This window comes from Ambystoma mexicanum, chromosome 5q (genome assembly GCF_040938575.1).
Source record: "Ambystoma mexicanum isolate Mex_15411 chromosome 5q, UKY_AmexF1_1, whole genome shotgun sequence".
NCBI classification, from domain to species: domain Eukaryota; kingdom Metazoa; phylum Chordata; class Amphibia; order Caudata; family Ambystomatidae; genus Ambystoma; species Ambystoma mexicanum.
The window spans coordinates 118,043,384-118,064,429 of record NC_090933.1 but is presented as its reverse complement, the minus strand read 5'-3'; the positions used below and the strand labels follow the sequence as shown (position 1 = coordinate 118,064,429).

The 21,046-nt window shown below is 48.3% G+C and overlaps 1 protein-coding gene across 1 annotated transcript in view; it reads left to right on the top strand.

The window, feature by feature from the left end:
* LOC138497282 (dynein axonemal heavy chain 5-like) overlaps positions 1 to 21,046 on the top strand; it is a 1,499,851-nt gene that overhangs the window by 570,613 nt on the left and 908,192 nt on the right. Inside the window, exons 38-39 of the mRNA XM_069620634.1 lie at positions 5,824 to 5,952; positions 6,080 to 6,295. Of these exons, the coding sequence (XP_069476735.1) occupies positions 5,824 to 5,952; positions 6,080 to 6,295 (345 nt within the window). The remainder of the gene's footprint in view (positions 1 to 5,823; positions 5,953 to 6,079; positions 6,296 to 21,046) is intronic.

Below are 21,046 nucleotides of genomic sequence, written 5' to 3'. Positions count from 1 at the left end.
CATGCCCGCACCTCCAAGCAATCCACGGGCCTTTGAAGACAGGTTTTTTTTTAAAGGTTTCTGACCCTCAGGAGGTCTACGCAGATGGACATCATCCTCAGGGATGTGATCAGGCACAGGCTCGCTCCAGTTCTACCGCTAGCACCTTCGGCCACTCTGCCCGTGATTCCAGCTACTCTGCCCACAGTGCAGCCCCAGCTGCCCTTACCAGTTCCCACCACTCTGGCTCACATGCCTCCAACAGTCTTGGCAGCCCCACAGCCGCCGGCCCCTGTCAGTGCCCCGCAACCACCGGCTCCCAGCAGGACATCTTGGTGGGCACGGATGAGGAGGAGGACCCCAACACACCGTCGTCGGCCATGGCCTTCCATAATCGGCTCGCCGGATTGTCCGAATACTTGGGGCTTTCTTAGCCTGAGGTGGAACAACCGAAGGCAGGGGGTCCTAGCAGAGGTCCTCACTCTACGCCCCACGGCTATAACGGGGATTCCAACGCAAATAGACATGGTGGTATTTGCCAAAAAGGGTTGGCTTAAACCCCATTCGGCACAACCTACCAACAGGCGCCTAGATGGCAAGTTTAGGCAGATGGAGGGGGACCCCCTCTTGCTGTCAGCACTCTCATCCACACTCCTCAGTGATCGCTGCTGCTTTGATCTACTCCAAGCCGCAGTAGTCTATAGCTACATCCGCTTCTGCACTCCTCTGTAAGGAAGAAAAGATCCTGGAAGCATACGGCAAGAAAATGTATTCCAACGCTTCACTTCATCTTTGTCAGTCTAATGCGGACGCTATGCTCGCCGCTGTCAACCAGAGGCTTTGGCAAGAAATCTCCCACTTCCTTCTGAAATGTCCGGTACAGAGCCAGGCATGCTTCAAGGTGGGGCTGGCGGAGGCCAAAATTGTAGGGCAAGACATAATGGAGTCCACGGTGGTGCACATTGACGCCTCAGGCTGTGCCATTTGCAACGCTTACGGACATGAGAAGGACGGCCTGGCTACGGGCGACCAAGTTCAACCCAGATGTCCAGGGGCGCATACTGGACCGTCCCTTTGCGGGTGGTGACCTGTTCCATTCCACTACGGACGAGGAACTGGATAAGAACAACAACAGTTCCCAGATTGCCAAATCCTTATCCATCCTCACTAAGAGCACTCCTAAAGCATACAGCCAGACGCACCAGCGCTCAGACAAGGGTCGGTCCTTCAGTGGTTTCCCAGGCTTCCAGGAATGACAGTCCAGGAAACCGGACAGGTTTCCAAGCCAACACCGGCGTAAATACAAGGCCGCGCACAAGGTCTTTTTTTCAGTCCCCCTCCTTGGCCTCAGACGCAAAAAAGGCATGACATGCCCATCCGGGTCCACGTGTTTCCAGTGGGGGGCAGGCTTGCTCTTCACTCCCAATGCTGGTGCACAAGGTTCGCGGACCCCTGGATCCTCTCATTAGTGTCCACGGGCTACCGCCTACCTATCCCTCCTTCCCCTCTCTCCTGCCCTCCGCTCCCACAGATTGGGACAGCAATTCTGTTGGCGGAAATTTGCTCGCTCGTAGAGAGTGGGGCAGTGGAAGAAGTCCCAGCCTCCCAGCGGGGTCTGGGCTTCTATTCACAGTTTCACCATACACAAGAACCAGGAGGGCCTGAGAGTTGTGTTGGCCTTTCCACCGTGAACCTTTGCCTTCCTTTTCCAAAGATCAAGATGGTTACCCCACCGCTTATAGCCGAGACACTGTGCATGGGGAGACTGGATGTGCTCCCTGGATCTGAAGGATACTTACCTACACATCCCAATCTGGCAGCCCCATTGGTCCTTTCTGAGGTTCAGGATCGTGGGTTTTCATTTCCAATACAAGGTTCTACCATTTGACCTCAATTCAGCCCCCAGGGTCTGGCTCTTTACAAGATTGATGAATGTGATGGCAGCCCTCCTCAGGGCTCAGCTAGTCAGGGCAAGGTCACGGGAAGCAGTCCACCACATTGCCTCCGCCCTTATGCTTACATTACTCGAGTTGGGATTTTCCATCAATCTCAGGAAGTCACAGATGGAGCCCACACAGACTTTAAATTTCCTGGGCCTCATCTGGGATACGAGCTCCGAAAGGATTTCACCCTCGGAGGACTAGATCGCCGCCATCAAGAAGGCCACAGGTAATTTTCTCAGCAGAGTAGTGACCTCGGCCCAGTGGTACCAACATTCTATTGGGCATCATGGCAGCATGCCTTCTGGCGGTGCCTTACACCAGACTCAGAATGAGGCGTTTGCAGTTGCACTTCGCAGCCTCCTGGAATCAGAACATGGACTAACAGGCGGAGCTGGTCAGCATCCCACCTCATCTCCACCATGACCTAGTCTGGTGGAGCACGGAAGACAACCGGAGGATAGGCAGGCCATTTTGTCAACTGGCTCCAAAGGTTACCATCACCATGGACCCATCCCTAGAGTGCTGGGGAGCTACTCTGGACAGCTACTGTGTCCATGGGGTATGGTCAAGTCAAGAGCAGGTGGCCCACACCAAATGGCTCAAGTTGATGGCCATTTGGCTCGCTCTCAAAGCCTACCTCCCAATGATTAGTGGCAGGGTGATCCTCATTCAGACGGAGAGCTCCACCAGCATATATTGCATCAACAAGCAGGGGGTCACCAGGTCTACTCCCCTCTGCACCCTAGCAGTTAACATTTGGGAGTGGGCTCTGGAAAACAGCATACACCTGACAAAAATTCACCTGCCAGGGGAGTCCAACTTGGAGGCGGACAGCCTCAGCGAGCTAGGTGTTGACAACTACGAATGGCAGTTGGAGGAAAAGGTCCTTCAGGGGATTTTTGACAGATGGGGCCGTCCTCCGGTGGATCTCTTCACCACCTGGTACAACAGGTGGTGTCCCCAGTTCGTGTCCTGGCAGGGACAGGGCTGTGGCTCTCTGGGTGATGTGATGCATATACAGTGGAACAACATGAACACATATGCCTTCCCTCCCACTCCCCTGGTACACACGGTAATCTGCAAAATAAGGGAGTCCCGGCACCTCTGTATCATTCTGATAGCTCCTTGGTGGCTGGCAAGGCCATGGTTCTCGGTACTGCTCAGCCTTTCACATCAGCCCCCAATGCACCTTCCGCTGGGCCCAGCTCACATACTATCTCAGCAGGGAGGCACGGTTATCCACCCTGCCCCCAGAAGTTAACCCTTGCAGCGTGGTTCCTGAACAGGTCACCCTAAAGCATCTGCCACAGGGTAAACTAGACATCGTACAGGGCGCTAGGAGCGATGCTATACAAAAGCAACTGGACTAGGTTTTGTCACTGGGCGGAATCAAAGGAGGTCGATCCACTGACCTGCACGTTGAACGACGTGCTGTCCTTCTCAGCACACCTTGCACACTCGAGGGTGCAGGTAGATGCATGCCGCACCTATCTGGCAGCCATCAGAGCCTACCGAAACTCAGAGGAGGTATTCTCATCCTCCAACCCGGTGGTTAAGACATCAGACAGGCCTGACCAGGCTCTACCTGCCTATCAAGGAGCCACACCCGGTGTGGAACCTCAACGTAGTCTTGGCCACCTTGGCGCATAAACCATTTGAGCCAATGGCGTCCACGGACATCAGGCTAGTCACCATGAAGACAGCCCTCCTGGTGGATTTTACGGTTTATAGTGACATTTTCGAACGTCACATTTTCGAAATGCCATTTTTTCGACACCAAAATGCCGAAACAAATACCATTCATATGTTTTTTTTAAGTTTCTTTTTTAAATGGGGGCTCCCCCTAACACCCTGTTTTTTTTATACACTTCTTTTTTTTACTAACGAAACAAAAATAAAACCTATAAAATAAAAATAAAAACATTCAGAATCTTTTTTTCCGGCATTTTTTTTTCTAAAAAATTGCTTTTCGAAAATGTGTTTTCGAAAATGTAACTGGATACCGGATCTTAAATCTGCACACAGGGTCAGTGAAATACTGGCACTGGTGGCTTCAGAGCCTTACACTACTTTTCATAAGGACAAGGTGGTGCTTCGAACTCACCCTGCATGCTTACCTAAGGTAGTCTCCTCATTTAACCTCATTTGAGGACCGTGCTACTGACTTCCTTCGCGGACCATAAGGACGAAGCTCAGAGGGTACTGAACTGTTTAGATGTTGGGCGTGCTCTAAAATTCTACCTGGACAGAACCAAGAGCTTCCGCAAGTCAGAGGCTCTCTGTGAGTCAAAGCCAGGTTATCGGGCTTCCAAGGACTCCATAGCAAGATATATGGTTACGGCCATCAGGGAGGCCTATGAGGGGCAGTACAAACCGCACCTGGCAAATATGCATGCCCATGCTATCAGAGCCAAGGCTACGGTGGTTTCTTTCCAGAGGCACGTTCTGTGGCAGGTCATCAGCAAGGCGGCTGTATGGGCTACGCCTTCAGCCTTCTGCAAGAACTACTGCTTGGATGCCAGCTCCAGGTCCGACGCAGCATTTGGGCAGGCAGCATTAAGGAACTAGTTTTCTTAGCAGGGTCATCTCTCCACCCTGGGGCTACATTCAGTTGTGATAGCCCATACAGTATGGATGCAAGGGGACGGGATGTAGGAGTGAATAAGTTACTCACCGTAGTGACTAACCTACTCCTAGTCCATAGTCCCCTTTCCTCCATGCATCCACCATCCCCCCTCTAATAAAACTGGTGTCATTAGGCAATGGTAATATTGTCAGCGCATCAAAGGGGACTGAGGAGTGGTGCCGTTGTGCGGAGTTAGGAGAGCCCATGCTCCTAGGATCGTGCCCCCCTAAATTTAAAAGGGAAGATTTTTTTTCTGGTGAAAAAGGTTACGTCTCTCGTCCCTAGCGAGGGACACTCATACAGTATTGAGGAAAGGGGACTATGGACTAGGAGTAAGTTAGTCATTACAGTAACTTACGATTTCTTTCATAGTGATTTTCTGAAATTAAAAATTATAACAAAGAACAAATGAAGATACATCATGAGGGCACATGTTTTCATGCCCTCTAACACTATATATGCCAATAGTTTCTGCTCTGCTGCCTGCTCCTAAAGTGACACCAATAAAATAAAACTTACAAAGACAGCCAGACACGGGAAGCTGACACAAACTTCCAGTTTGCTATAGCTGTAGCTTTTCATCAGGTTATACATTTCTCTCTTTATTGTCCTTGGGCTGAGGTGTGACCCCCCCTCTCCCCCCACGTTTTCCTCCCCGCCTCCTCACTCATCCCTGTAGGTTATTTTGCCAGTATTTGAGCTACAATCAGTATGCCATTCTTGGACTCCAGTTTAACATCTGTCCCCATGAAACATGGTGATAGTCGATTGACCTGTGTATGCTGTGATGTTGGAAACGGTGCATGAGTTTTTCTCATTTACTAGGGCAATACTAGGTTAAAAACTTTCCGAGTTCCCAGTAGTTGCTATATGACCTCCTGCAACCCCTAGAAGGTGGATAGAGACAGATGAACACTTGGTGCTACAGCGATAAGTGACGCCCGCCCCCTGAAGTCCCCACTAGATTGCTACTGGTTTCTAAATGAGCTGCTTCAGGCTCCTTCCCTCTGTTTATGATTGGCCCTGTGGTGGAACGCATGGACAGTCCTTTGAGTGTGAGAAGTGCATCCCATCTAGAGTTCCAGGGAAGTGTAATGAATGTACAACATGAATATACTTTTCAATTCCTATAAAAGATGTCTGGGTGTTTGTATTGCTGGATTATAGTATGGATTAAGAGGATGCCTTTGACAAAATTTCAATAATCAGTACGCGTAGATTATTCTTTTAGTTCTGATATTATACAACGTGATGCATGTTTTTGTTTTCTTCTAGGCACATTTACTAAGTCTTTTTGATAATGTGAACAAAGTCGGTTTCCATGAAAAGAACTATGACCAGATTTTACACTTTGAATCTCAAGAAGGGGAGAAAGTCAACCTCATCGAAATGGTCAATGCGCAGGTAAAGTGAGGACGCGTGTACAGCGTTTGATTGTGTATGTGAACCATTTCACACAGGTTGCGGTGCTGCAAGGATTGTTTTTTTGTGTGTTTTTTTCGTGACCAGCTTTCCTCTTTTTTTCTTTAAGGGCAATGTGGAGGTTTGGTTGGGCCTGCTACTGAACGGGGTCAAGAAGACGTTGCACACCATCATCCGACAAGCTTCCTTAGCCATCAGCGACTCCGGGTTCAAACTATACGATTTCCAGGCCATGTTTCCTGCTCAGATTGGCCTGCTGGGAATTCAGATGATCTGGACCAGAGATGCAGAGGAAGCCCTCAACAATGCCAAAACTGATAAGAAGGTAGACCTAATGTACTATATGCTCTGCCATGAGGGTAACTACAAGCTCTTTCCAAAGGTCTTACTCTCTGCACATAATAACAAATGTGTATGTGCTGTGCACAATAGGAGCTGTCCCAGCCTTGGGTTTTACTTTGTTTCCTCATGCGAACCTTCCAAAATAATGGTTCCAACTTCTCTAACCTCAAGTCACTGTCATTATTATGCCAGGTCCAAGTCATTTTTATGCCAGGTGCACGTCTAGATAACCCAAACAAACCTGATTCTCGGCACTGATTTTGCATTCGAATGAAGGAGCACAAATACATTTCTAAATAATACATGTGCACACTAAACCTCTGAGGCCACCCGCCCAGGACAAAATCTTGATAATATCCCAGTGGTCATCCATGCATGTGCTTCCATTATATTTGTTGCAGGCCCTTCCTGTTCAGTGCCATCTCTGCCTACAGGTTAAGCTTATTAACATTATTTAAAGTTTGGTGGCTAAACAGTATTAGGGTAAATATGATTTGGTTGCAGACACTGCAAGCTAGCTACAGAAATAATAAATGCTGACTCTGAGAAATTGGGGAGTTCTTGATTAGTATTTATATATTTTTTACTGAGAACCTGGTGCTTCGAACAGAAGCACACACACACAGCGTTACTGAATAGGCCTGATAGCCGTGCAAGCCGGTGCATTACAAATGATTTTCAAAATTGTGGATAGTTGACACTAGACCTGTTGGTAACAGGAGTTGAAACAAAACATTAACAATGGACAAATAATGAACAAGATATTTACAATGCAGGCTAGGGAGGGATATTTACATGTAGTTGACAGAAAATGCAGTGGGTATAGGGGGAGTGTGTTGGGGGTAATGTTCCTTGAGTGGGTGGGTGCTCCTTTAAGAGAAAGAAGATTGAGCTGGAGAGGTGACTTGAATGAGGGGCTGTTGGTGGTGATTTTGGTGTTTTGGAAGGGAGCATAAGTGAGAGGTGGCTCAGAGAAGACGAGGTACAGATAGATTTAGCGGTGCAAGGAGGTGCGCACTGGGAAATGGAGGTAGCTATGTAGGTGGGTGAGCTGATGGAGGGATTTAAAGACAAGAAGCTACGTGTAGGAGGAATGGCTGTTCATGGAAAGCCAGTCTGCATGCAGTCAGTGGGGTGTGGTAGAAGAGAGAGTGGGGAGAATGGACAGGGTGCATGTGGCAGAGTGGAGGATCAACGGGGGCAAAGAAGTAGTGATGGAGGCCCAGGACAATGCTAGTGAATAGTCAAGGGCAAGTGAGAAATCGGGCAGTGACCAGTTTTTGTTGAGTGGCAGGTGAGTGTCAGTTGGATCTTGTGGATCATAATGAGATGGATTGTGGTAGTGGTGGATGCTACGTGATGGTCTGGCAAGGGGGTTAGGAAGAAACAAAGAGGATGGATATTGGAGGCTGGAAGACTGATGACTTTGGTCCAAGAGGAAAAAAGCATAAGACAGCATAGTGCCATCCAGTGACAGATGGCTGAGAGGCAGTTAGAGATCCTTTTGGAGACGGAAGGTGTGGGGGAGGGAAAAGAGAAGGCAATTTGAGTATCACTGGCTAAGGCCCAATAGGAGAACCTAAGGAATGGAATTAGTTAATTTACAGAGGAGGTGTGTCGAGCAGTGGGCCCAGGACAGATCCTTGGAGGACAAGGATCGGTGTATGATCAGAGGTGTTGGTTTTCAAGAATATAGAGAAGTAAAAGCCAGCTAACATGCAAAAGACTAACTAGGAGACATGTGGTAAAGATGTTGTATTATACCAGATTCTAACTACACACATTTTACATCTGGTCAGAGTTCGTATCTGCCCATGTTTCCTGTTGCTGACACTCTAAAAAACGTTTGTGACTTCTTTACCACTCCCTTCCTGCTTGTACACCTTATGTTTCATCATTGTGCATCATCGTGCTTAGTAAGTCAGCTTTCAAATCTTAGTGTGCTTGTGTGTACAGTGGTATGTCATCCATAATTGGTAATACCCCACCATCCATTATGGAAGATTCAACGGTGCGAGACTGTGAGCACACATTGCTTTTGTCAACCAGCCTTGGAACTAACTAGTCCCAATATTGTCTGACATGATCAGTGTTAGGCAAGATTGTATGTAGTAACCCTGTGGGAGACTACACAGCCTTGTCCTCTTTGCAATAGGTAATCCAACCTTTGGTATAGGCCCATACTACACAAGTTGGTAGAGTGACTGAGCAGCCAGGCTTATCTGAAGAGGGGTCAATGTGAGCTATAGGGCTGTAACATAGAGATTCACAGTGACAGGTATTCAAATAACACTTATACTCAAGGATTCGTGATCCAATAATTATTTATTAATTTAACAGTCAGTTTTACAATAAGCCTTCTTTAGAACGTAGCAATATGCAACACTTAAATACACTTCAACAATACACTCTTTCAGTTCAATAAAGTAGGTAGATACCCTTTTGGGATGGCACACAGATTTTCCTACACCATGAGGTGACTTCAATAGTTAGGACACTGTGGACATTAATATATGACTTTTCACAATTAGATGGTAATACAGAAGTTATGGCAAAAAGGAAAAGGTCAGGGAAGGAAACAAAGGTTAACAAGTTTCTCAAACAGGTATTCACTTTTCAATCCCCCAATGAAATATAGGTTAACCCTTTACCAGCTATACAAGTAAGATATGTATGAGGTTTTGGAGGGACAGATCGACACAATGTCAGAGGGTAAGAAGAGTCTTCGGGGAGCCAGGACAGCCAATGTCAATTGAGCAAAGTCTAGGGAAGCTGAATCACTTCATTTAGATAGCACGAAAGTCTTTCACAACGTTGAAGAGAGTTTTCTTGTAAAAAGAAATCACTGTTGGGCCACAAGCTGGGAGGCTTGTGAAGGGCAAAGCTGCAAGTAACTCTGCAAAGGGCAGCCAATGCAAGTCTCCAGTGAGAGCAAGCAAGCTGCACACATCAAGAGGTAAGTACCCCTCGTTTCACAGTACCTTGAGTCTGAAGAAAAGGTTCCAGCTAGCGTCTGTTCCTGTTGCAGTCCTGGACATCTGGGGACTCCTGCACTACGGTTTGAAGGTCGACGGCAGCAATGTGCACTATTCCAATCAGCGGCACTTCGTGGTTTCAGCTACTCGCAATTAGAAACACCGCGGTTCTTCGACGCCTTGTGGACTTTCCTTGCTTCTGGGGCTCAGCACTCTGTTGAGGTGGCTCAGGCTTGGTTAGTCCTGCTTCGAGGGAGTCCGGAGGGTGTTCCTGGATCTTGGGTCTGGCATGAAAGCGATGCACTCGATTCTCGTGTTCCTGTCCACTGGCACTCAGTTCCTGCAGCAGCAAAGAAGTACAGCCAGCAGAGAGAGGGGTTCTGGTCGAGCTCGTCTTGGGGCTGATTAGTCCCACTAACCCAAGGGGAGAAGTAATCCTTTCCGGACTTCTCTAATCGATTAGAAATTCAGAGCTTCAGCACTGCAGCAGGGCTTCACCGGGCAAACCAACGGTCCAGGAGGGTGCAGCAAGCTTCTCTTCCAGTTTCCTCTTTGGTTCCTTCGTCCAGTGGTCGACTCTGCCTTCCTTGCAAAAGACCTCGCCTTTTATCCAAGTTCATCCTATTCATTCGCAGCCTAGCTGTCACTCACACAGCAGGGTGGCTGTCCTGCAAGGACAGGCCGCCAGCCAATCACCTTTGGGTGAATTCCTGTAACAAAGGAGACTAAGCACAGGTAGTTTCGGGAACCTCCCTCGCTTCCTGCCCTGCCACACATGCTGGAGCCAGAGGCAAGCTTCACCAGTGAATCCCGCCAAACAAAAAATGAACAAAGGGACCAAACCCGGTTTGTCGCGGAGAGTAAATCTCAAGAAGGACCTTTCCAACAAGAAATGGCGAAAAAGACAACAAAATGGTCACCCCTGGGTGCAATTCTGCAGCTGAGGATTTAGCCTGCGGCAAATGCGTACAATGGTAGGAAAAAGTAAACCACTGCCACCAGCCACTAATTGTAGAAAGATAACATAAAAATGTTACATGAGAAGGTAGACAAAGGGGATACTAAGTAACCCCTCCAGCACTCTATGTAAGATAGTGTGTGCTGGGTCTTCAAAGAGAAAAAGGTAGGTAAAGTCAATTTCACTTTACTATTCTTGGAAACAGTAGTTTATCCAAGAGAAGGTATTTAAACCTAGGCAGAGATTCAAAGGATTTCTCTGCAACACTGTACCGAGGGAGCTGTATGTCACAAGGTAAACGTATGAAGCATATGGAGTTTGTCAGACTCCAAAATCAAAAGAAACACAGGGTTCAAATCAAAGAAAAATGCATGAGAGAGTGGGAAAAGTCTCTCTCTCCAGGATAAAAATGAAAAGTCCTAGAGTCCAGCGAAAGAGCTGGGGTCTCCAATGTAGAAGGGCATTAACACGGAAATGAGAATTCTCCCTAAAAATCACTGTGCAGGCAGCACCAGTTTGTTTCATCAGGAATGTGCATGTCTATCCTGGCTTCCATGTATGGCAGGGACAAAGAACGCCTAGCAGCATGTGGTTTACTCTAGGGTCACTGCCACAAAAGGCATCAGTTGGCGTTACAAAATACTAATAAAAAAGGAGGCCTGTGGGTGTGAGGAAATTACTTCTGCCCTGTATGAGTATACGAATGAGTAGTGGCGAAACCAACTGCTCGGCCTCAGACTCCCAATCATAGAGATACATCAGATACAGTTGAGGGCTATACCTCTTCTCCCTTTTATGGTAACGTGGCCTTAGGGAAGGCTATGCTCTCAAGAGTGATTCAGTAGCAACCCAAACACCAAAGCATAGCAGTCCAAAATAAAGGGAAGGTGCAATCAAGGTTCAAAGAACAAAGCATATGCATAAGATAGAAAGATGCAGCACTCTGGGTAGTAAGACAGGGGTGAAAGGCAATTCAACGACTGCACATTTTCTTTTAAGGGGATTTGTCTATGGATGGAAAAAAAGGTGCACAAGTGACCTAAACAGTCTCTAGGCCCAAAATGAACTATGGAGCAGTTACGGATGAATAGTACCTTCTTGGCGGTTTGACAATGTTGAACCAGACTTCAAGCTGTTGTGTGAGTGGATCGAACCCAGTTCGGTTGCACCAAGTCCTGTTGGCCCAATCAGCAAGTTGGCATCGGTCAGTTTGAATGCTGTAGCTTGGAGCAGGTTTAGGGCACCATTCTGCAATGCATATCTGGGTGCACAGCATCATTGAATGGATGGCGAGCCTGTTCAAGACGTCTGGTAACTTCTGAGTAGGGTCAATGCGTTATGCTCCAGTGGTTCAAGTCGAAGGTCGGCGATGGTTCAAAGTGGTGACCCTGATATTCCAGTGCGCGGTTGCCGAAGCGGCAGCTCGAGGTCGACTCATTTGGTAACTCCTTGTGTGAGTTGATGAGTGACCCTACAGCATTTCGAGTTGGGACCCGTCGATTAGCAGTTTATTGGAGTCGAGCAGGTGACGGGCTCTGCAAGGACATGCTGTGGAGCTGAGCTAGTTATAAATTGTGAGCATGTAGTTTCGAAGGTTCGGTTGTGTACCAAAAGCAGCACTTGTGGTCTTGAGCTTCGAAATGTGGCAAAGCTAGTTTGAAGGCCGTTAGATTGGTTCAAGTCAATGCAAAACAGGGATCCTGGCTGTCTTGGCTCTCAGCATGATGAGAGTCTCACTCTGACGTCTCAATGAAAAGTTCAGTACTTTTTCTCTGGCTCCAAGACAGGGATGCTGGCCCACATGCAGCAGTGTGACTGGCACAGATGCAGGTTGTTTTCCAGCAGTAGACCACCCTGGTGACGTGCCCTGGGGATGGCTAGGGAACAGAGTTCATCTTTGCCTTGGACTCTCGGTCTCCATGTCACTCTTGGAGGGCTTTGAAAAGCAAACACTTGCAGCAGAGATCCAATGAATTCTCCAGCATTGTGATTTTGCCTTATTTGTTATCCTTGGCTCAGTCGGGCTTGACATGTTCTTCTATCAAGGTGCACTTAGCTGTGATTTCCAGATATAACCGTTCCACAGGTGTACCAGCCCTGTGGTCCCACCGGCTAGTGAAACCAGTCTTGCATGGACTATTCAGGTCTTTTCCACCTGTCCATCGTCCAGCACCAGCGTGGGAACTGAATGTGCTGCTCTCAAAGCTCATGAAAACCGCCTTTTGAACTTCTGCACGAGGCATCCATCAAGCATCTTTCTTGGAAGACCGCTTCCTTGGTGGCCATAACATCGGCCAGGCGGATGGGTGAAATCCAGGCATTTTCTTGCAAATCACCTTATTTCACATTCCACAAGGAGAAAAGGCTATCCTTTGTTCTAACCCAATGTTTATGCCTAAGGTGCAATCCTCCTATCTGAATCAATCAATGGTTTTGCCAGTTCTTTTCGGCACACAGACGTCTCCAGCTGAGCGAGCGTTGCACGTTGTAGGCGCCCTCAAGTACTATGTGGCATATACTATGTCATTCCGTTATACTGATCATTTGTTTGTGTGTTTTGGCCCCACTAGAGTGGGGAAAGCTTTGTCGAAGTCTTCCATTTCAAGGTGGATCTTGTCCTGCATTTGCTTCTGCCATCAACAAGCCGGTAGGACCCGGGCTCACTCCACCAGAGTGGTGGCTGCTACCACTGCCTTCCTCTCCGGAATCTCACTGCCTGATAACTGCCATGCAGCTACTTGGAGATCGGTGCATGGATTCACAAGGTTCTACTGTCAACAGAGATTTGGCTGAAAAAATCTAGAGTTGGCCAGTCAATTCTGAAGAACCTCTTTGCATGAGGTTAGGAAGTCTCCAGTGGTAACTTGTGCTAGGTGCTTTCCTCCCCCCATATGTGTTACATAATAATACTGCTTTGTAATCTATTCACAGCATGTGAATCTATGAAAGATCCAATGCTGAAGAAGGAATAAGTTACTTACCTGTAACTCTGGCTCTCCAGCATTGGTATCTTTCATAGATTCACATGCAACCCTCCAACCTACCCTGCATGGCTCATCTTTTGCCTCTTACTGCCATTCATGTGCGCTTGTCAAATCTGAAGATGGCTAACAGGGGAGGAGAAGTTCCTATTGGCTGTGGGCAGTATCACCCAAAATTATTTACTAGAGCACAAAAGTGACTGAACTTTTCAGTTTAAACTGCTCTGTTACAGAGGATTCCCAGCCTGATGACTGGGAATATTGAAACAGAGGAGGAGTGGAAGACCCCTTCTTTTAAAGGAAAAAGCCCACAAGTGATTGAAGTAAAGCAGGCTTGCTTTACTACTTTAGTGGTTCAATCCCTGACCTTGTAACAAGTGGACCTTGCCTTCTGGCATCATACCAAAAGTGCTTGGTGTTAAAGGAAGTGGAGGGAAAGGGAAGGAATAGAGCTATATAAAGAAAACAAGATGGCAATATCTTTCTCCAGCTGGTCTGGGTTTCCCCTGTCTACACTAACTCTGCCCTTTCCCTTGTCAATAGCATCTAAGGCCTTTTGATATGAAGCACCCTGGTTTGAGGCTAGACCTTTTGGGTTGGGTGTTCCCTTTGATTCCTGTTTCGCAGGCCAGCTCCTGCTGGGAGGCTGGCTCTCTGGAGAGAGAGTTGCTTGCGGTCACAAAGAATAAAAATAAGAGCCATAGCCATCCAGTCTCCTGCCCTGTCACCTGGCAGGGCCAGGCTGTCTGACCAGAATACACATAACCATACACAGCTGAGCTTGGTTCAGTGCAGACACATTCATGATGACAAATGGATCTGTCTGTACCAAGCATGAGTGATGCTAGCTACCATAGCCTAACTCTGAATTATGTTTAAAGATTACAGCAGCCACCAGAATAATAACTCTCATATTCTAATGGATTCCTTCCTGCCACGGATTCCTCATCAATAATATCCATATCCCAGCACAGCTGTTCTCTGGAAATGTTCTGCCACCAGGGTGGTGGCACACAGCTCTGCATCGGGTCCATCTGACACCTCTGGGCGTCCCGTGCCGGAAATTACATTGTGGCCAGTATAAGTAGTGGTGCCACGCTCTATGACCTCAGTCCCGTTTTTCCGTGCACTCTATTCGCTTATTGGGAATGTGCTAATCAAGCTTCAGGCAATTTGCCATGGCAACTCTGTCGAAGACCTCCGATTTCAAGCCATGCGCGGAATGTGTTAGGCAGATGGCGGTCTCCGATCCACACCTCATTTGCTTGTACTGTCTGGGGGAACATCACAACACCCAGGATTGTGGGTTGTGTCAGTCGATGCACCCAAAGGTCCTTACGGAGTGAAATTGTTCACCTTCATCCACATCACACTACCTCTAGCCCTTAGAACTGACCAGTTCTACCTCAGCTTTAGGCAAAATACTCTAAACCGGCTATGTTCTAATGACATATGATCCCCACTGGATACCCGTCATATATACCTACGTACCTGCGTTATGTATGTAACCCACTGTACATTCACACTGTACTTGCTTGTATTTTTTTCTTGTTCCCTGTATTGTACTTCTACCAGTGTGTAACTAAGCTTTAGGTATCCTTGTACCTGTTGCGGCCAGTTACCTAAGGGTTCGGTGCGCATTACCAAATAAACAAACACACAAACAAGAAGAAGGTTCCGCCGTCTCGCAACGGCGTGGATGGTCTTTCTGAAGATTGAATGACTCCACACATGGAGAAGGAGAAACACTTTAAGAGGTCGCTCTCTCTGAGCAAGTCTTCTCACTGGCACTCTTCTTCCGCGAAAAAAAAGAGCCACCGCTCTAATGGTTCTCCAGAGCAGTTGGCGCACGTACCCTTCCCAACCCAATCCTTTCTTGAAGGAGGAATGGCAAAGTTTTCACCTGAAGGTGCTTGACATTTTCACCAAAGCATCAGCAGCTATGGCCTCGGCACCTGTGGTCCAGGCCATGGTGCTGCTGGCTTCGTCCATAGCGGCAATGGGTCCCACTGTGTCTTCCGCAACCGGCTGGGTAGCCTCGGGTGACCACTCCTGCATGCCTACGGGCTCGGGCCTGGTCCAAACGAAGAATGAGATCGCTCAGCACCGGGAGGATCCAGCACCGGCAGGTCCCAGCCATGTTGCAGACGTCTACCATCTGCGTCTTGTACTCCGCGGAATAAGTCCCACTTCCCAGAGATGCTTTTATGTAAAAGTAAATGTATGACATTTACAACGATGAAGGCAGCAAGGTCTTGTTTGGGTTGGAACCCATGAGTTGTAGGAAAGAGAGGGACTTCCCTGAGTTGTTCTATGGCAGAGGCCACATGCCGGACCTGGACACTTCCCTGGAGTTGGACGTTCTGCCAGCACCAACAACAGGTAAACCTCAAGCCACTTTTCAGTGCCTGATGGCAAATGTGACCGATACCCTGTGTTTCTCTGTGCTGTCTAGGTCCAGAGTGCAATACAAACTCTGTGACATTCTGGACGATGCTCCAAAGAAAGAGACAACGCTGCCCTTCTACGTGGCAGGGGAGGCCCCAGTAGCAGGGATCTGGTGAGGAATCACCATCCTGCACTTTTAAACACAGCTTTCCTCTTTGCCCACGCATCCCCTGAAAGCCTGTGGCCATAACACATGCGATTGATAATAAAAAGCAGTTTGATGCTGAAGCGTTAAATGTGAACATATTGGGGAGAATGGGATTTGCCTTTGCAACAAGAGATTAGTGAAAGGAGGGACCAACAACAGGCAATGCAAATAAAGCTAACCAGTCAAGTGTGCAAAATCCACTTTAAAGCGGATCAGCCCGTAGATTCGTTATTCAAATTTCCAAGCACTAAAAACACACCTTGGGAGTGGTGTAACCTGTAAATGGAAATGTCAAGACCTGTCAGTCGCATTTGACACGGTAGAGCATAGCATCCTATTAGAATGCCTACACACCTCCATTAATATAACTGGATCAGCATTAGCATGGTTGAAATCTTATCTTAAGGATAGATTGCATAGGGCAAAAGTACGAAGCTTTATCTCATCAAGCACTCAATTGGCTTGCGGAGTACCACAAGGCACCGCCTTGTACCCTCTTCTTTTCATCATTTACATGTATCCTTTGGTCCAACTGATTGAGAAGTTGGGTCTTGTGTGCCAGCTTTGAACTGATGATGCTCAACTTTTGGTCGATCTTCACGGAACCACTGACGATGGTAGAGTAGTGGGAGAGTGCCTGGCTAAGGTGCAACACTGGATTCAGGATAACTTACCTCCTTTCTCTCTGACCATGCATCCCAGGTGGAACTAGGGCCCTTTCTCTCCGCTTTCACTCTCGCTCCTTGCAAGGTCGCTGCAACGCTTACCTTAAACTCTGCGGGGACACCACTCCACTTAACTACTACTTTTTTCTCAGGGTGCGTTGCTTCTCTCTTCTCTAACTAGACTTATCACCACGCCCACGAAGAGTCTAAGAAAAAATGCAAGGAGTCAATTCCCAGGAGGTTCACTACATAGCTGAGAGGAATTTTAATTCTCTCAAAATCCTCTTTCTAAAATCTAGATAACTCCTAATTCCCTTACCTTATGTTATGGTGGGCTATCCATCCTGCTTCTATGCAGGGGCTCATGTTCTGTAGATGGGGAATTCAGAGCACAAAGGAGAGAAAGGTTCCTCGCTAACAGGGGGGAAATGGAGGTTGCTGAGGGTGTTAGAGTCAGGAAAGGGAAACTCCTAGTGCAATTGTGATGCTGCAAGGAAGAATCACTGAGGAGAGAACACCTTTTAAAAGTAAGTGGGTGTACTGCTAACACTGTTCTGAACTGAGGAAGCCCTTCCTATAAATCTCGAAATGATGATCGAATAAGGGATAACACAAGGTGCTTATGTATGTAACTAACTTCAGACTTGTACACTCTGGGAGGGACTGGAGAGAAATAATCCTAAACCAAGAAAATGCTATCACCACACAGAAATTCTCCTGTAACTGCAGAGCCAATTGGAATACTACTTGGCTACTGGAAGTGGGAAGCTAATGCGTTCACCTACTACAAACTTGCAGATGAAAAAACTACGTGGCAAACAAAACCAGTGTGTGCAGAATCAATTATCTCGGGTACATTCGTGAGGCGCCAAGACTTGTGACTGAACACGCAGGTCATGAGGAAAAGTTTGTCATAAAAACGAGTGAATGTACACAGTAAACACAACGCACAACACAAGCGCTTCTGGCAACCATAAAAGCTTTCAAAACACCAAGGTACTTGCGGTTATGCTGAGGTAGGAAAGAAAACACACAGAGCTGATTTTCTCTCAGAACACCAATGCCAAAAGCCGAGGACAGACAGGATGGGCAGGAGACTGGGCACTGAGGCAAATGAAAAAGAATTAAAAAACAGAAACAGTGGATAAACTACGGCAGAGACTAAGGACAGGATCAGGGAATTCTTCTGACTGAAAATCCGGACCGCGGTAAGTGACACTGCAAAGGCGAAGCACAGAACAAACAGGGGGAGGGGCTTAAATACTATGGAAGCTGCTGCAACTAGACCGCTGTCTCATATTAAGGTGCATGCTCAGACAGCCATGTTACAAGATGAGGAAGTGTTTTTTTTTAATTCAGCTAACCCACTATGTTCTGTCTACCCTTGGACCAGGAATTGTAGGCAACTAACCAGGAAACCTTGGAGATTTTTTTCAGAGGGAAACCCGTGGTCATGACAGTCGCTCAGGGATCTAACCTACCCCCTGGTTCTTTAATATCTACATGGCTGCCTTGGCCCACTTGATCTCTTCCTTCACTTCCAACTTTCAGTGTTATGTGGATGACACTCAGCTCTCCTTCAAGCTACCCTCAGCTGCTTCTTCCTCCTCTCTCATTCATGACTGTCTGCAATTCAGTCCTGGTGTGCAGCTAACGACCTCTGCCTTAATGCCAGTAAGTCAGAGATTGTTCTCATTGAGAACCCTGCTCCCGTTTTCCTACTCTCGCTCTGGCCGGCCTCCCTTGGCCCTGCACCCTCACCCACCAGTGATGCAAAAAACCTGGGGGTCATCGTCGATTCCGCTCTGTCCTTCCCCGATCCAAAAATCTGTTACGCTCACCTGGACCCCACAGGGGCATCGATCGGACCCGGACAGCTGTGGTCTCCGCTAACGTGATGCGTAGTGCAGAGATGACTGTTTGGACTGGCCCGCCTAGTCTTCTCTGGTGGACCCGACAAAGTATTTTCCTGCAAGTGGTGACAGGGATTTAGCCACCCGTGGGTTTTATTGATGGCCCCCCAACTGTTCTTGTTCTCCCCCACTAATCACCTCCGATACCCCCTTTAGTAACCTCACCTTATGTTTTTAAATGATGAGTTCTCCATCCTGCGAGTCTTGCAGGGGCGCGTAGATACCAGTTACTTCACTGGTTTGAAGGCGTTGGGAGAGTTCCGGAAAGTATTGACTCTGAGGTTCCTGGCGGGATTGGTAAGTATCAAGTTCAAAGAGTTCAATGTGTCCGATGTTCACTCTTTTTTTTTTTTAAAATATTTTATTGATTTTATATTTTAGAAAAACACACACACAACACAATACAACTGTTAATTATTTAAAACTCCCCCCACCCCCCATCAAGCCAGAGCCGGCTCCCTTGTATCCTCAGTCGGGGCACCGTCAGGAGAAACATTGTCCGTAGGTACATCTTCAGAATTCTCAGTCTCGTCCAAGCCCTGTTGTGGGTTGGTCATAGAGGCCACCAATTGTCGCCAGGCCAGCAAGGGCCCTATCTCCTCCTCGCCCCCTCTAGTGGCATCTTCAAACCAGACCACGGATTCAGCCTCCGCCCACCTCTTAATGTCCGCCCACCATAGTTCCACTCTCGGCCTACTAGCCGATTTCCAGTTCATGGCAATCCTGCGTTTGGCCAGAACATATGCCAGGTCCCTCAGCTTGCTCAGGTGCCTAAAGTGTCTGGGCCTGGGGAAGATCCCAAGCATACATGACCAGGCAGATCCCACGTCCAACACCACTCCCCCACTTGCGAGCTTCATCTTGGCCTCCTCCCAAAATCTATACACTTCCGGGCAGGCCCAAAACATATGTAGCAACCCAGCTTCCACCTCCCCACACCTGGGGCATTTTTGAGTAATCGAGCCTCCGAACCGTGCGATCCTCTGGGGAGTCAGGTAGGCCCTGTGAGTAATGTAGAACTGGAGTTGTTGGAGCCGTGCATTTCTGGACACCTTTTTATGATATCCCAGGACCCTCTTCCATTGACCCTCCGTCATGAGTTCACCCATCTCCTCTTCCCATTCATGCCTCAGTTGGGGCAACTCTTTCCCAGCCTTCGTTCTGAGGAGTTCGTATATTCGTGATATTTCATGCCCACCCTCTGAGACATCGTACATAGTTTCAAGGGTGGCATCAGGATCATCTGCCAGTGCCGTCTCCGGCCATCTCTTTCTTACACGTTTTACTAGCCTAGCATGGGTGATGTACTGGCCTCTGTGCACCCCTGTCTCATCCTGCAACTTTTGAAAGTCCAGCGCCTCCCCCTCTCTCCATATGTCCCCAAGCGCGGCCAGGCCCACCGGCTCCCAATGCCTGCGGACAGAGTGAAACAGTTGGGTGTCGTTTTCACACAGGGCCACCAGCGGGACCTGCCAAGATAGTGGTTCTGACTCCCCCATCAATTTCCATGTTCTGTGCCAGACCTCCCATCCCAACCTCAATAGCCACCCTCTTCCCGTCAGTTTACTCCTTTGTAGCCACACTACCTCTCTCTGGAAATATGGGGCCGCATCATCACGCAGCAACCTAGATTCCGCCGAATCTTCATCAGACAACCACCTGGCCACATACAACAGTTGTCCCGCCAGATAATATAGTTCGAAGTTGGGCAAGCCTATACCCCCCTTCTCGTACGGGTTCTGAAGCTTCCACAGGGCCACCCTATTCCTGGAGTTACCCCACACGAAGCCCCTACACATACTATGAAGTCGTACAAATAGGCTTTTAGGGATCAAATACGGGACGTTCACGAAGAAGTGCAGGAGTCTGGGAAGGACCACCATTTTCAGCAAGGCCGCCCTCCCCATCATGGACAGGGGCAATCTGGACCAGAATGTCATGCTGTTCTTGACCCCCTCTATGGGTTTCTCTGTGTTATGCTTGTGCACCGCCTCAGTCCGGTGGTAAATATTTACCCCCAGGTACCTAAACGTGTCGGTCCGCCATGGTATTGGCAACACAGGCAGCCTCTCCAACGGGACGTCCCTGTACCCGCCCAAAGGGAACAGGCTAGACTTCCTGGGGTTCACTGATATGCCCGAGAGGACAGCGTAATGATCGAGTACTTCCAGTACGTACTGCAGGTTCTCCTCCGGGTAGCGGAGGTACAACAGCAATCGTCCGCATAGAGAGATGTTAAGTGGCTGCCGCTGGCAGTGTTAAAGCCCACCTCACCGTATTGTTGCCGCAGGCATATCGCCAGCGGTTCCAGCGCAAGTATATATAACATGGGTGACCAAGGGCATCCCTGCCTGGTCCCCCTGCTAAGCTGCCAGGCATCCGAGACTATGGCCCCAGTCTTGACCCTAGCCACCGGGCTGCTATATAACAACTGGACCCATCTGATATAACCAGCGCCCACGCCGTATCCCTGCAGGGCCGCTTTCAGCCAAGGCCATCTCACTGAATCGAAGGCCTTGACCGCATCCAGCGACACTACCGCCATCTCGCCCGTGTCATCCTTAGTATGGTCGATAACATGGTGCAGCCTCCTAAGGTTATCACTGATATTCCTGCCTGGGACATATCCCGTGTGATCCGGGTGGA